The 13,787-nt window shown below is 32.4% G+C and overlaps 1 protein-coding gene across 1 annotated transcript; it reads right to left on the bottom strand.

The window, feature by feature from the left end:
* Window positions 1–1,541: 1,541 nt before the first annotated feature.
* LOC115699548 (BTB/POZ domain-containing protein NPY1) lies at window positions 1,542–6,257 on the bottom strand. Its single transcript, XM_030627023.2, has 4 exons — window positions 5,052–6,257; window positions 4,079–4,148; window positions 2,445–3,614; window positions 1,542–2,353 (listed from the first exon to the last, which is right to left on the bottom strand). The coding sequence occupies exons 1-4, from the start codon at window positions 5,111–5,113 to the stop codon at window positions 1,850–1,852; spliced, it is 1,806 nt and encodes a 601-aa protein (XP_030482883.2). The 5' UTR covers window positions 5,114–6,257; the 3' UTR covers window positions 1,542–1,849.
* Window positions 6,258–13,787: the final 7,530 nt, after the last annotated feature.

Raw genomic sequence — 13,787 nt, 5'->3', positions numbered from 1 at the left:
TTCTTTAAGTATTGGAACATCAATTTTTAATTTATTTTTGGATTAACTTAAGAACATATTTAAATCATCAAGTTTTCTTAAATACTAATATATTGCATTCGGTATTCACTTTTAATTGACAACATTATAAAATATAATATTTAGATACACATAATAATAATCTCACTTAATAATTAATAATATTTTTTCTTTAATTTTTAATTGTATCACTTTCAAATAACATAGAAAAAAACTAGCATAAATTTAATATACGTGCCTCGCACGTAGTATTTTGCTAGTATATATAAATATATATATATAAACATTATAAAACAAGTTTATTAAAATGTCAAATTTTATTTTTATTTCTCTTAAGTATTCTTAGCTATTTCCACCTTTCTTACCAAACAAAGGTTAAGAGGAGTGAAATTACGATTTTTGTTAGGCAGCTTATAAGACTTAATACTAAATTAGTAAATATTTATTTGATACTTTATATTTATCAAACTTTACTAGTATTTTATTATCTGAAATCATATATATACATAAGAATATCTATTAAAAGTACACTCATATGGAATATATGTAGTACTTTAAACTCAAATTCGATCCATATAACTAAATGCTCTTGATTATTGGCATTCTAAACTCAAATTTATTTACCAAATATGTATGATTTGTACTTATATGGTAATGACTAATGAGTATTATTAAAAGCATAAAGTATCAAAACCACATGGTAACCCAAATGGTTGTTTACCTTCAATTATGGTTATAAATTTCATCTTTTATGCGCATTATAAAACGCACATAAACCTAAAGTCTGATGACGTAAAATAATTTAGTACTTCATACTTATACTAAGTATAAAACATATTAGGACGACATAGAATAATTTAGGATTTCATACTTACATTAAGTATAAAGTATATTAATTCGTATGTTTGTATGTGAGAAGATATGCAATGAGAGCGATGAGAAATATACATTCCGCGCACCATATTAACATATTGGCACATCATAAGAAATACATGGATGAATAATTAGTTGCGGGAAAATAGAGAACATATATAGTTGCAACATATAGGTAAAATATACAAAGACAAAATAGTTCTCCACTATATTCGTATGTTGGGTCTTCATATTAATCTGCGACATGGGTTCGCATATAACCATTAGTGCGATGACCCTTCATAACCCACGAGCTTAGGTCAATTAACACTTAAACGCGACATGTCATTAAATGATATTAATGCATAAGTTCTAAACATAGAAACAATTTAGATTGTTGAAATTTATGTTTCAATTACAATCATATGTGAAGGATCACTTAATATAACAGATATTCAATCTAAATGTTGGCAAACAAGTTTTGTTGAACCATTATAATCCTCTAGTCTTTCCTTTTACGACTCGGTTTTCTAAATACTAGCTCTTTTCTACTTCGAGCGTTCATAGTTTTCTCCGAATACTTGATCTAAATTTCTCCAACAACAGATTAACATATGTAATTTGTTAAACATTTACAACATCACCTGCTTCTGGATCTCTACAGCATGAGGTAACAGAAATATATAAATATATATATAATAGTAGGAAAATATTACAATTGGACGACCACTGATGTTAGATAGACACACCAATAAACTGGATAGCATATCTACTATATATGTAAAAAGAAAAAAGAAAAAAAACCACAATCCCGAAATATACTATATAGCAGCAATTCTGATATAACGTAGACATTTCACCATTAGCTACAACAAAATCCTACCATCTTTTCTTTCTTTACACTTCGGCGGTTGAATTTTCCTGGGCTAGATTTGTTCTTATTAGAGCCAACATAAGCATAACCCCCCATTTCTTTTACCTATGAGATTGAGTGCCTCCTCTGCCTTGAAGATGAACCAGAGGACTTGGCATCACCAGGAACCAAAGAAGTTGGACTCTGAGAACTCGCAGACGTTTCTGAGCTCCTGTTCTCTACGTGACCTCCTTTGCCAACTGCCCAAAGTTTGTCAAATATTCTTCTCGATCGAGATGGTAACAATTGCAAACCACTACGACTGTTTTTGCTGCTCTTCTTTGCCAGTTTCCCGTTCTTACATTTTTGTGCTGCCACAGCTGGCTTTTCGCATTCTTCCTCGTCGGTGTTCGTTGCTGATGGAGAAGCGTCGCGGGGATGATTGTTTACAGCAGGCTGTGCGGCTGCAGCAGAGGCTCTAACTTGCTCAAAAAAGAGTACTTGCACCACGACTCGAAGTGGCAGACGTTCATTTTGTGCGGCGTGCATGGATGCATTCGTTGTCAACTTCTTCACGTCCATTAGTCCGCAGATCTTTTTCTTGTCGGATTTTGTTAAACTATGATGCTCCTGAAACAGTAGGGCAACAAATAATTATCATGAGTAAATTGCGTTGACGTTGAAAGGAGCTAATTGAAATGAATCAAGGAAAAATTAATACCTTCAGGTAGGTGTCAATGGCTTTGTATAACCCATCATGAATAGGCCTAGCTGATTCAGGAATAGACTTTGACAATTCTATGAAACCGAAGAGTGCGAGATTTGTATCGCGAGCAATTTCAGCTAGATAACCATCAATCAATCTACCCACATTCAATAAAGATCCATTGCCCAGGAGAAAACCATCAATACCCTTTTCATTCTTCTCAACAGCTTCCAAATTCCCATTACGCTTTGCATATTGATTTACAATGGACTGAACCAACTCAACATCATATTGGGTAATCTGGGGAGGCTTAGCAGGAATCAAGAGATCACTAACAGAAGCTTCATGCAGCCTCGAACTGATCCTCTTGATCAAATCTTCTCTCAACAATTCATCTGCTCCAAGTAAAATAGCAACCTTCAACAATTTCAACAAGAAACTACATGAACAGCCCATACTTTTGTCAGATGGCAACAAGCAAATAATTGTTTCTACCAGCGATTTGTTCCTCATGCTATGAGCTTCAGAAACCAAATTTTCAATAGAATCTGGCAACCATCTTACTGCATAAGTTTTCAGAGCCTCGCCGATCACAGCACCATCCATTCTACCCTTAGACTTCACAGCAATCATGACTCTCTTGTAGAGATCAATATCAAGTTCACATATATCTTCAACCCACCAATCCTTTGGAACAGACTCTGATCTTTCTCGAAACTTCATACCATCTTCAACGATTTTATCAGGCTCTGCTAATTTTCGGTTAAAAGTGTATGACCAAGTAACATTAGCGGGATCCACAGAAGTTTTTGAAGCAATTGAATCTATGCACCTTCCAACAATCTTCAAATCCTCAGCCCACGGCAGAAGAGATTTTGTGGTTTGGAGAACAATAATGGAGTCTTTCCATGTTCTTAAGATGCTTGAGTTGAGAAATACCTCAATCTTAAATATTAAATTGCCTCGATCAATGTCCTCAGTCATCTCTAGATACTCAGATGCACATCTAGCAGCCACAACATTGTAAGCATTGAGTGTAACAGTCATACCATAGCAAAATTTCGCACAAATTTCAAATGCTTTTGGACCACCAGGGAAATCAACCATATTAATTTCATCAGAATTCTCCTCAGTTGCTTTCGACACTAGTTTTTGCAACCGACTGCTCTTGGACAAGAGAGGAAACTACAAAGAAAAAATGGAGATAGAATCAATGTAATTTTTATTAAAAAAAAAATCTCACAGGTCCTTACTACGAGTTGATTTAAGACAACTCTGTTATATTTAAACAACAAAAATAATCGGTAATATTGTCCCTCAGTCCTACTATTATTATCATTTAACTCAAAAACTGCTAACTTCATTGTACCCAATGTACTAAAGTTGAAAAACACTGTAAATAAACACTAGCAAGTTTAAGTGCTTAACATAAAAGGTTTCAATTTTTGGATACATTCCCAAGTTAACATAGGTAAGAGACAGCTGTAAATCTTGTCAATTTGAAAATTTTCTCATGTATGGTCATCGGGTAAAAGAATAAGCACAGAAGGCAAAATTCACAGCATAAAAGGAATCAATCAACAGTGATGGTAAAAAAAAAACATTCTCACATACGAATAATAAAACAATTGTGAACATTCGGTACATACCTTATGAAGGTAAAACTTCACCTCACCAACATTTATGATGACATCCGATGCCAAATCAGATGAAACGTACCTGCATGAATATTAGACGCTTTAACGTGAATAAAAGACAGGAATAAATCAAAGTTACAAAGAAGACAAAAATAAAAAACTGGGGGAACATCAATCGACATTGGCAAATCACAGAATAGTGTATGTGGTGGACTGAGACAAATTCCATTTTAGCAGACTCTGTATAAATAATAGAATTAACCTAACGTTACTAGTTACAACAACATGTAAAAAAGAAATATCCGGGGAAATGATTGGTTAAACCATTGTGATCGATCAAACTTCAACGAAGAATGTCCCCACATGGATGATTAAAGGCCATGGGACTCGGGTAAAGACTTTACCAAACATGGACCACAAACTCATTAAAAGTAGTACAACTCTAAAGGCTGGACCACATCCTGAAAGACCCAATTGAACACCCTTTTATCCGTTCTCCATAATGATAGTATTAATGGTAAATAGCAAATATCAATAGAATAAAGGAAAAACAGTACAAAACAAAACAAAAGCCATGTGATTTTCTCCCCTTTGGATTTCTTTATTTTTAACATTTTTAACATAAACTTTCTACATGGCATGCTCAATCTTTTACATTTCAATCTACTTTGGTCACAAATCACCTTTCTGGCGAAAGAAATGTTTTTTCAAAAACCAATTTTGTGTACACAAATTAAGAAACAAGAGATAAAAGTCTCAAAACAAGTGTTCTGGAACCGAAAACATTTGGCCTAACATGTGCTTTTCTTCATTTTTCTCTCTAAATGATATACCAAGTAAAACAGTTTGAAGGAAGTTTCTAACGCAAAACTCAAATATGATAAAAGATTGAACTAAAAAGACAATATAAAAGCTTATATTCAAAACTCGAGCTATAAAGAATGAAAACCGCCATAAATAAAACAATAAAAGCTCTGTTACTTACCTAATAGATTTCCCATCAGCTTGGAATGTATCAGGCTTGGATCCCAACTTCATAAACTTCATTTTTAAACCCTGAATATATTCTTCTGAAATGACCAGGATGCTTCACAAACTAAAACCTCTTTTACTTTTTCTTCTAAGAAGCACAGGCTGCCAGTAACCAGCACAGCAGTAGTAGAGTACCAAAGGTTCACGCTTTCAAAACGGCGCGTTCTGTGACTTCGTCTTCTTCACTGTACCCTTCCAACTCAAACAGACAAAAGATAAACCAGAAACCGAGACCATAAATGGTGGTTCCTCCCTCAAATGAGACTTATCTCCTCTTTCTCTACTATCTTTTTCTCTCTCTCTCTCTCTTTCTAAAACACGCAACCACCGAACGAACCATTAAAGTGGTAATAATCTCATTGAATATCGAGTTCCCTTAATCTTATACCACCGCCTCGATTTTCACGTTGTTCGCAGAGATTTCGAGCTTTTATGATGACATTGATGACGCTCTAGAAATCACAATTCACTACTACCCCTCCAACCAGCAGGGTAAAAGAAAGAAAAAATATTAAAAAGAGAAAAGAAAGAATAGAAAAATGGCGCAATAGGCGAACACTGTTTTGAGACACAGAATGGCAGAAATTTGGCGTAATAAGAAGAAAAAGAAAGAGAGAGAGAGAGAGAGAGAGAGAGAGAAAGTAAATGTAATTGAATTCAATGTGATTCAGCTGCTTCTCTCTCCAATAAAAAAGCACATAATAAATTATCGCCGCCTTTGCTTTTAATCATCCTGATCCGCTGAGATTTGGAGGGTTTTGCTGTGTGAGCGCGAATCTCAATGAACCATTCCCTCTCTCTCTCTCTATCTATCTCTAATTGACGATATCTGATCGGGTGTTGTCTCTGACGAAGTTGTCCCTTCTTCTTTCCTCTCTCTGAATATTTTCCAGGAAAATTTAATGAGAGAAAGAGAAAAGCAAAGGAAAGTTAGAGATAGAGAGAGAAAGTAGTTGTGTAGTGTGTTTACTACTCTGTTGGAATAGGGGTTAGTAGGGGACTGTGTTACAGGGTGGCGCAGAGGACTTTTTAAGGAGCTTTCTTTTTTATTTATGCCGTTAAACCACGCCACCTCCCTTTTATCACCATTTTACCCTTACTCTTTTCTTTTTTTTTACTCCCGCTACCCCTCTCGCGCTCTAGCTTCACTTCCTTACAAAATATTTAGGCTAATTAGTTTTTTTATACCCGAACGTTCACTTATACCAAATCATATTTTTTAAATTTTTCTAGTCGTTAATAATTGAGATTGTTGGATTTAAGGACTTTTGTCTAATTTCATTCAATTTTAATATTTCAGTAATTATTTATGTACTAAATCATGCTCCCCAGACTTTGATATCTATCAAATTATGCTTCTCGAACTTTGACATGTACTAAATCATGCCCTCTGAACTTTCATCCATGTTAGACTTTTTTTACTAAAATTGGATAAGAGTCCTTAAATTCAACAATCTCAATAGTTCATGAAGCATTTTTAACGACCTTAAAAATTCAAAGGACATGATTTAGTACATGTCAAAGTTCAGGAGGTAAAAATCCTCATTAGTCAAATATTTATATATAATTAAATAAGGGATAATTATTATAAGGTAAATATCATTTTAGACCTATTTTGCAAAAGTTACCAATTGGATCATCTGTTTTGTTAAATGACAAAATGAACCTTATATTTTTCAAAAGAATAAAAATAAGATCTTGAGTTCAATTTTCAACAATTTTTTTTAATATAATCAACTTTAAGTCAATTTTTAACACGAACAGATAATAAAATGTAACTAGTTTTGTTATAACATCTCTAAATCAGATTATTATTAAATTTTATTTTAACAAAAAATCAGTTCAGAACTTCAGAATCCTATTTGTACAATTTTAGAAAATACAGGGTCCATTTTGTCATTTAAAAAAATAAAGGATCCAATTGGTAACTTTTGTAAAACACAGGGTCCAAAATAGTATTTACCCATAATTATATAAGGCACCATTTTTTTTTGTAAAAAAATTACATTTTTACATTTAAAGAATTTTTTTTAATATTTTTACAGTTTTTAATAAAGACAACATGAAAATTATATAAAAGTAATATCAAAATAACAACAAAAAATAATATACAAATAACAAAAAATCAACAACAAATTAATAAGAGTATAACATAAAATAGCCGTATTTTTTGTAAATAAAATTAAAAAAATCGTAAAAATATTTAAAATTCTGTAAAACTATATTTTTGTAATTTTTTATTATTATTATTGTGTATTTGTGAAATAATCCCATTAAATAATTTAGTAGACACTCAAAATATTTTTTCTCAAAACTTTTTATTTATTTTGAAATTTAAAAAAAATATTTTATTTTATTTTTTTATAATAATATATGTTATAGTTAAATTATTTCTAATTTTTTCAAAAAATTAAATAGTTTATAGTATAAAAAAATAAATTTTAAATAGTTACTTACCATAAAAAATAATTGTACGTGTAATAAAATACATAAATCTTATTTTTTAGTATTGTAAACTACTTAAAAAATTTTAAAATTTACATAATCCTATATATATAACTATAACATATACTATCACGAAAAAAATAAATTAAAAAACTTTCACAAATGTCGAAAGTAATCTGCCAAAATTACTAGTGGTGTCAATTATTTAAAGGTTCACTATAAGTTTATCCAATAAATTTCTTTTATGAATAATAATACATGAATGAATATTACTAGTGGTGTCACTATTCTATGATTGATTAACGATACATTTTAAAAATTATCTATGGATTGTTCTTTCGTTAAAGCTTGTCGGAATAGATCTATGGTTAGTATTTCTAATTGGTCAGATGTTAGTTTTGGCTGTTGGTTTCAATCTCTTTCGGTAGGGATCAACCTTCAAGCGTTGGAGGAAGCAGCCATGGTCGCTTGGGGTATTTGGAAGGCCCGTAACAAGGTTGTATGGCAACAAAAATCTCTTACTGTTGAATCAGTTGTTCTGTCAGCACGATCACTCTTTGATCAATTTCTTTTTGCACAATCACAGACGATGACTTCGTTGTCTAACAGTTCGGTGGGACTGCTTTCGCGTGTGCAATAGATTACACCAGCCGCTAATCAGATCAAGGTCAATGTTGATGGGACTCTGTTTAATGATGCCAACTGTTTTGGAATGGGTTGTTTGGCCTGAAACCATGTCGATCAAGTTCTTGAAGCCTTCACTAATAGCAAATGGGGAATTATTCGACTAGAGATTGCAGAAATCATTTGTATTAAAGAAGCTTTAAGTTGGATTCAGCGACATAATTGGCTAAAGGTTTTATTGGAATATGATAGCTTGGTATGTGTTCAGGCTATCTATTGTAATTTGCATATGCCATCTGAGTTTGGTTTGTTGGTGAATGATTGTCGGATTATTTTATCATCTTTGAGTCATGTTGTTATTCAGTTTGTTGAACGATCTGTGGATAAAATCGCCTATTATTTAGCAGGTAGCTATTGTTTTTCTCCAAATTATGTTTTTTAAGATTATCAATTACCTCCTAAATTAGGTTCTATTGTAATAGTTAATTCTTCTTGTTAATGAAAGTTTACCATTTATTCAAAAAATTATCTAATAAAATTAATAATAATATAACACACCCCAAAAAAAAAATACCAATGGCCAATCACTTTTAATTTCTATAAATGAAAAGAGGAGTGAGAGATGTGATTGTGATTACACGCGCTCCTCATATTGGTACGGTAACTAAAATTCCATGTTATTTACCGCGTTTGACGCGTGGCTTTAATCTTTTTGACTTTTATACAAAATCTTGTTTAGAAAAAAAAAAAGGAAAATTGAAAAGGGCTTGCCATTGCCAACGTTGTAAATTACTCTATTTCAGAAGCTTGTTTTTGGCCACGCGTCTCTCTCTTTTTCACTTTCTTTAAATTAAAAAAAATGTCAATTGTCGTGACTCGTGATGCTCGTGTCGTTTTTTCTTATGAACCTTTTATTATTATTATTATTAGGAATAATTTCAAAAACTAAAAGAAAAATATTAAGATATGGTATGTATAAAATTTTTAATATTTTTATAGTTTTTTAAATTTTATTTACATAATATATATAGGCTAATTAGTATTTTTTTCTCCCGAACTTTGACATATACTAAATCATGCTCCCTGAACTTTTTTAGCCGTTAAAAATTCCCCTGAACTATTAAGGTTGTTAAATTTAAGGACTTTTGTCTAATTTTAATAAAAAAATTCTAACATGGATGAAAGTTTAGGGGGCATGATTTAGTACATATCAAAATTTGAGGGGCATGATTTGGTAGATATCAAAATCTAAGGAGTATGATTTAGTGCACAAACAATCACTAAAACAGTAAAATTGAATAAAATTAGACAAAATTCCTTAAATTTAACAATCTCAATAGTTCATGGGAAATTTTTAACGGCAAAAAAAGTTCAGAGGGCATGATTTAGTATATGTCAAAGTTTGGGGAGAAAAATTGCTAATTAGCCATATACATATATTTGGGAAATTCTACAATCCACTCCCTTAAAATGGATACATTGATGCACCCTTATCTGTTTTAGCACCCGAAATAATTTTTTAGTCAAATTTTTTCTCATGGGCATGTACGTTATAGTTATTTAAAACATCCTGCAAAATTTTAAGAAATTTGGAAAAGTTTAACACGCCGAAAAATACGTTCAAACAGTGCGTTGCACGCGTGACTATTTTATTTTATAAGCGTGTAAAATAGACTGTTTGAACATTGTTTACTATATTGTAAATTATTTTGAACTTCTCAAAATTTTGTAGGATATCTTAAATAGCTATAACGTACATGAATATGAAAAAAAAAATTAGACCAAAAATGTAGCACCCTAACTAGCATAGGCGTATTACGTGATTTTTAAACGTACTGTGCAGCTCGTTGCTAATCAACGAGGTTTATGGAAAACGTGATTAATTAAAATTTTTTTGCTATTTAATTAAACTTATAAAATATTTATACAAAATATTCGGGATCCCGATTACAAAACCATTTACAAAAGTTTACTGTCTATACAAAATACTTGTCGCCTAGCGACTAATTACAAAAATAGCCTCGCTGTCCCGATGATCGTACGCTCCAGGCCTAACCGCCCCGACATGTACAATCTTCACCGGCTCGCTCACAGTCCCTCAGCTCTAGCTTTGCCCTTACCTACATATAAACATAGCACTGTGAGTCGACAGACTCAGTAAGAAAAGCATAATAATACTCATACATAAATCCCGGTCATGATCAGACGCCCATACCCCTGACCATAACCCTAACTGCCGTGTCCAACACAATACTGAGTCCCCCTAACTGCCGTGTCCAACTCGGTACTGAGTTCTGAACGTTCATAGGGACGGTACTATTGACAAGTAACAGCCTAATCGGTCGAACCGGTCATACTCCATTTCTTGGTCATACTCGGCTTGTACCGACGTGTTACGGTATCGGCCTAATCGGTCGGGCGGGTCATACTCCGGTGCTTTGGTCATACTCCGGCTGTCTGGGCGTGATACGTCAAATAGTACGGAACCACCAACCTAAGTATCGGCCTATACTCGGTCATCTTGGTCATACTCAGTGCTAGTCATGCTGCAGCCTATACCGATGTGATACGGTGTCGGCCTAATCGGTCGGGCGGGTCATACTCCATTCTTGGTCATACTCTAGCCTGTTCTGACGTGACACAGTCGGATGGTTCGAAGCCAACATACATATCTAATATAATCTAACAGGCTTCCTACATGCACGCTAAACATGTAATGTACATATGCATACTGTTATACTAATCTTACCTGGATTCCGAATTCGGGTGTGCCGGTCAACCTGACTGGAACTATCTGCGCGGCGAATTACAGACTCCTAAACCATAAAAATCACAACACTATAAGTGATACGCTAAATTACTTCTCGGGGATTTAAACTAGGAACTAAAAGTTTCCCTATCGATAAAAAGCATGACAATACCCCAAATAACATAAAAAACGAGGAAATCTAGGGTTCCTGAAATTTCCCCAACCGGTAGACCGGTTGTCCAACCGGAATTCCGGTTCTGGGAATTTTCAAAACCCATCTGAAATTCCGGATGCACCACCGGAATTCCGGTTCCTCGCAGGCAGAATTTCAAAAATTCATAACTCAACCAAAACAAATCCAAACAACCTCAAACCTTCCAGACCTGTTCTATAGGACCCAAATAACATTTCTAAAGCAATAAAACTACCCAGAATGCACAGATACAAAAAGTGCCATTAAAGCCCAAGCTTTGAGTTCCAAAACTCAAACTTGGTTAAATCCAACTAACATGCATCCAAATCAGATCAAAACTACTTAAACATGCATATAAAAGCCTCTGAAAACACAAGAAATCGACCTCAACAAACACAGCAACAAAACTCACAAATCCACTTTGAAAACTCAAGCTTTTGCATAGAAAAACCATAACTCAAGCAACCTAACTATCATGCATTACTAACAGCTCAAATATCCTCAATTTAACATGCTTAAATCTCTGAAAATAACAACAGAATCACAGCAGCAACAACATCAAATTATCAAGCATGCATTATACCATTTTCATCAAAATTCAACAAACTTTAAGAAGAAAAGATGAGGAGCTAACCTAGCTTGGATTAAACACAAATAAATCTTGAATCCACAAAGAAAGAGAAGCAAAACCCAGCTGCTCCAAGGGCCGAAAATAGAGAGAGAATTTTGAGAGAAAAACTTTGATTTTTTTCTAACTTTAGAATTTTGAATAAAACAAAAGAATTAATCAAAAGAATTAATATTTATTTCCCTTACATTTCAGCCAACACATAATAAAATAAAACATATATTTTCCAATTTATTAAGCCACAAAAAGACAAACTAACAATGGGGCAAAATGACCATTTTGCCCCTTCACACTAAAATCTCATAAATAACACTAAAGGGGTATTTTTGGGAAATTCTAAATTCCCGGCCATTCCCGACATTCCCAATGTCTAATAAACCGTCTCAAACTACTAACATACTAAGTTGTGATTTTACTGAGCCAAACACCGAGTTCCATGTTACCGGGCACCGAAAATGCAAACTTATGAAAACTACTGAATGACATAAAATGCATTTCAGAATTCAATAAAAACAGTATAAATAATTATTTAAATAGCTATAAATAATTCTCATAATTAAACATGATTAACTGCTAATTTCCAAATTAAACTAAGCGGTCTTTACAAAAAAATTCTTCTAGATGCCGAAACAAGTCAAGAGTGCATCAGTACATCCCTTTTAAGGGGGTGCATTATAGAATTTCCCTATATTTTTTTTATATTTTTATTATTTTATTGTTGACTTTTTATTATTTGTATATTATTTTTAGGTTAATTAGAATCCCCCGAACTTTGATATGTAGCAAATCAGGCCCATGTACTTTTAAGAGCATTTCTAATGGTAAAACTTTAAAGGATGCTTAGTGAGGTGGACATATTATGTGGCAAAATATTAAGATCTATACCATTGAAGAGAAAATAATGTCATTCTAAAAATTTGCATGGACACTATATTGTGGCATTGATGCTATTCATTTTTTTAATAAAAAATTAAAGCTAAAAAGTTATTATAAGCTAGAAATTAGAATATATATTAAATAATAATGTGCGAGATCATGATTATAGCATTTTTAAAGAGTGTTATACATTGGAGTATTTTTAAAAGTTAAAGTGCTAAAAATGATGTGGAAGAGAGATAAAATAAAATATATTTTTAGATGATGTGTAAATTTTTAGCATCCTTTAAGGATGCTACCATTGGAGATGCTCTAAGGTCGTTAAAAATGCCCCTAAACTATTGAGATTGTTGGATTTAAAAATTTTTGTCTAATTTTAGTAAAAAAAAAGTCTAACATGGATGAAAGTTTAGTGAACATGATTTATTACGTGGCAAAATATTAAGATGCTATACTATTGAAGACAAAATGATGTCATTCTAAAAATTTGCATGGACGCTATATTGTGGCATTGATGCTATTCATTTTTTTTTAATAAAAAATTAAGGCTAAAAAGTTATTGTAGCTAGAAATTAGAATATATATTAAATAATAATGTGTGAGATCATGATTATAGCATTTTTAGAGAGTGCTATACATTTGAGTGTTTTTAAAAGTAAAAGTGCTAAAAATGATGTGGAAGAGAGATAAAATAAAATATATTTTTAGATGATGTGTAAATTTTTAGCATCCTTAACCATTGGAGATGCTCTAATGTCGTTAAAAATGCCCCTAAATATTGAGATTGTTAGATTTAAGAATTTTTGTCTAATTTTAGTAAAAAAAGTCTAACATGGATTAAAGTTCAGTGGACATGATTTATTACATGTCAAAGTTTGAGGAGCATGATTTGATAGATATCAAAGTCTGGGGAGCATGGTTTAGTACATAAACAATCACTGAAATAGTAAAATTTAATGAAATTAGACAAAAGTTCTTAAATATAACAATCTCAATAGTTCAGGGAAAATTTTTAACGGTCAGAAAAATTCAGGAGGCATGATTTGGTACATATTAAAATTTAGGAGACAAAAATCCTAATTAGCTTATTTTTTTTATATTGCTTTGTTGTTGTTTTGATGTTGTTTTCTTGTTACTTTCACATGATTTTTTTGTGTTTTTATAAAATACCATA

This window comes from Cannabis sativa, chromosome X (genome assembly GCF_029168945.1).
Source record: "Cannabis sativa cultivar Pink pepper isolate KNU-18-1 chromosome X, ASM2916894v1, whole genome shotgun sequence".
Classification (NCBI taxonomy): Eukaryota; Viridiplantae; Streptophyta; class Magnoliopsida; order Rosales; family Cannabaceae; genus Cannabis; species Cannabis sativa.
This window is presented reverse-complemented; position numbering and strand designations above follow the sequence as displayed.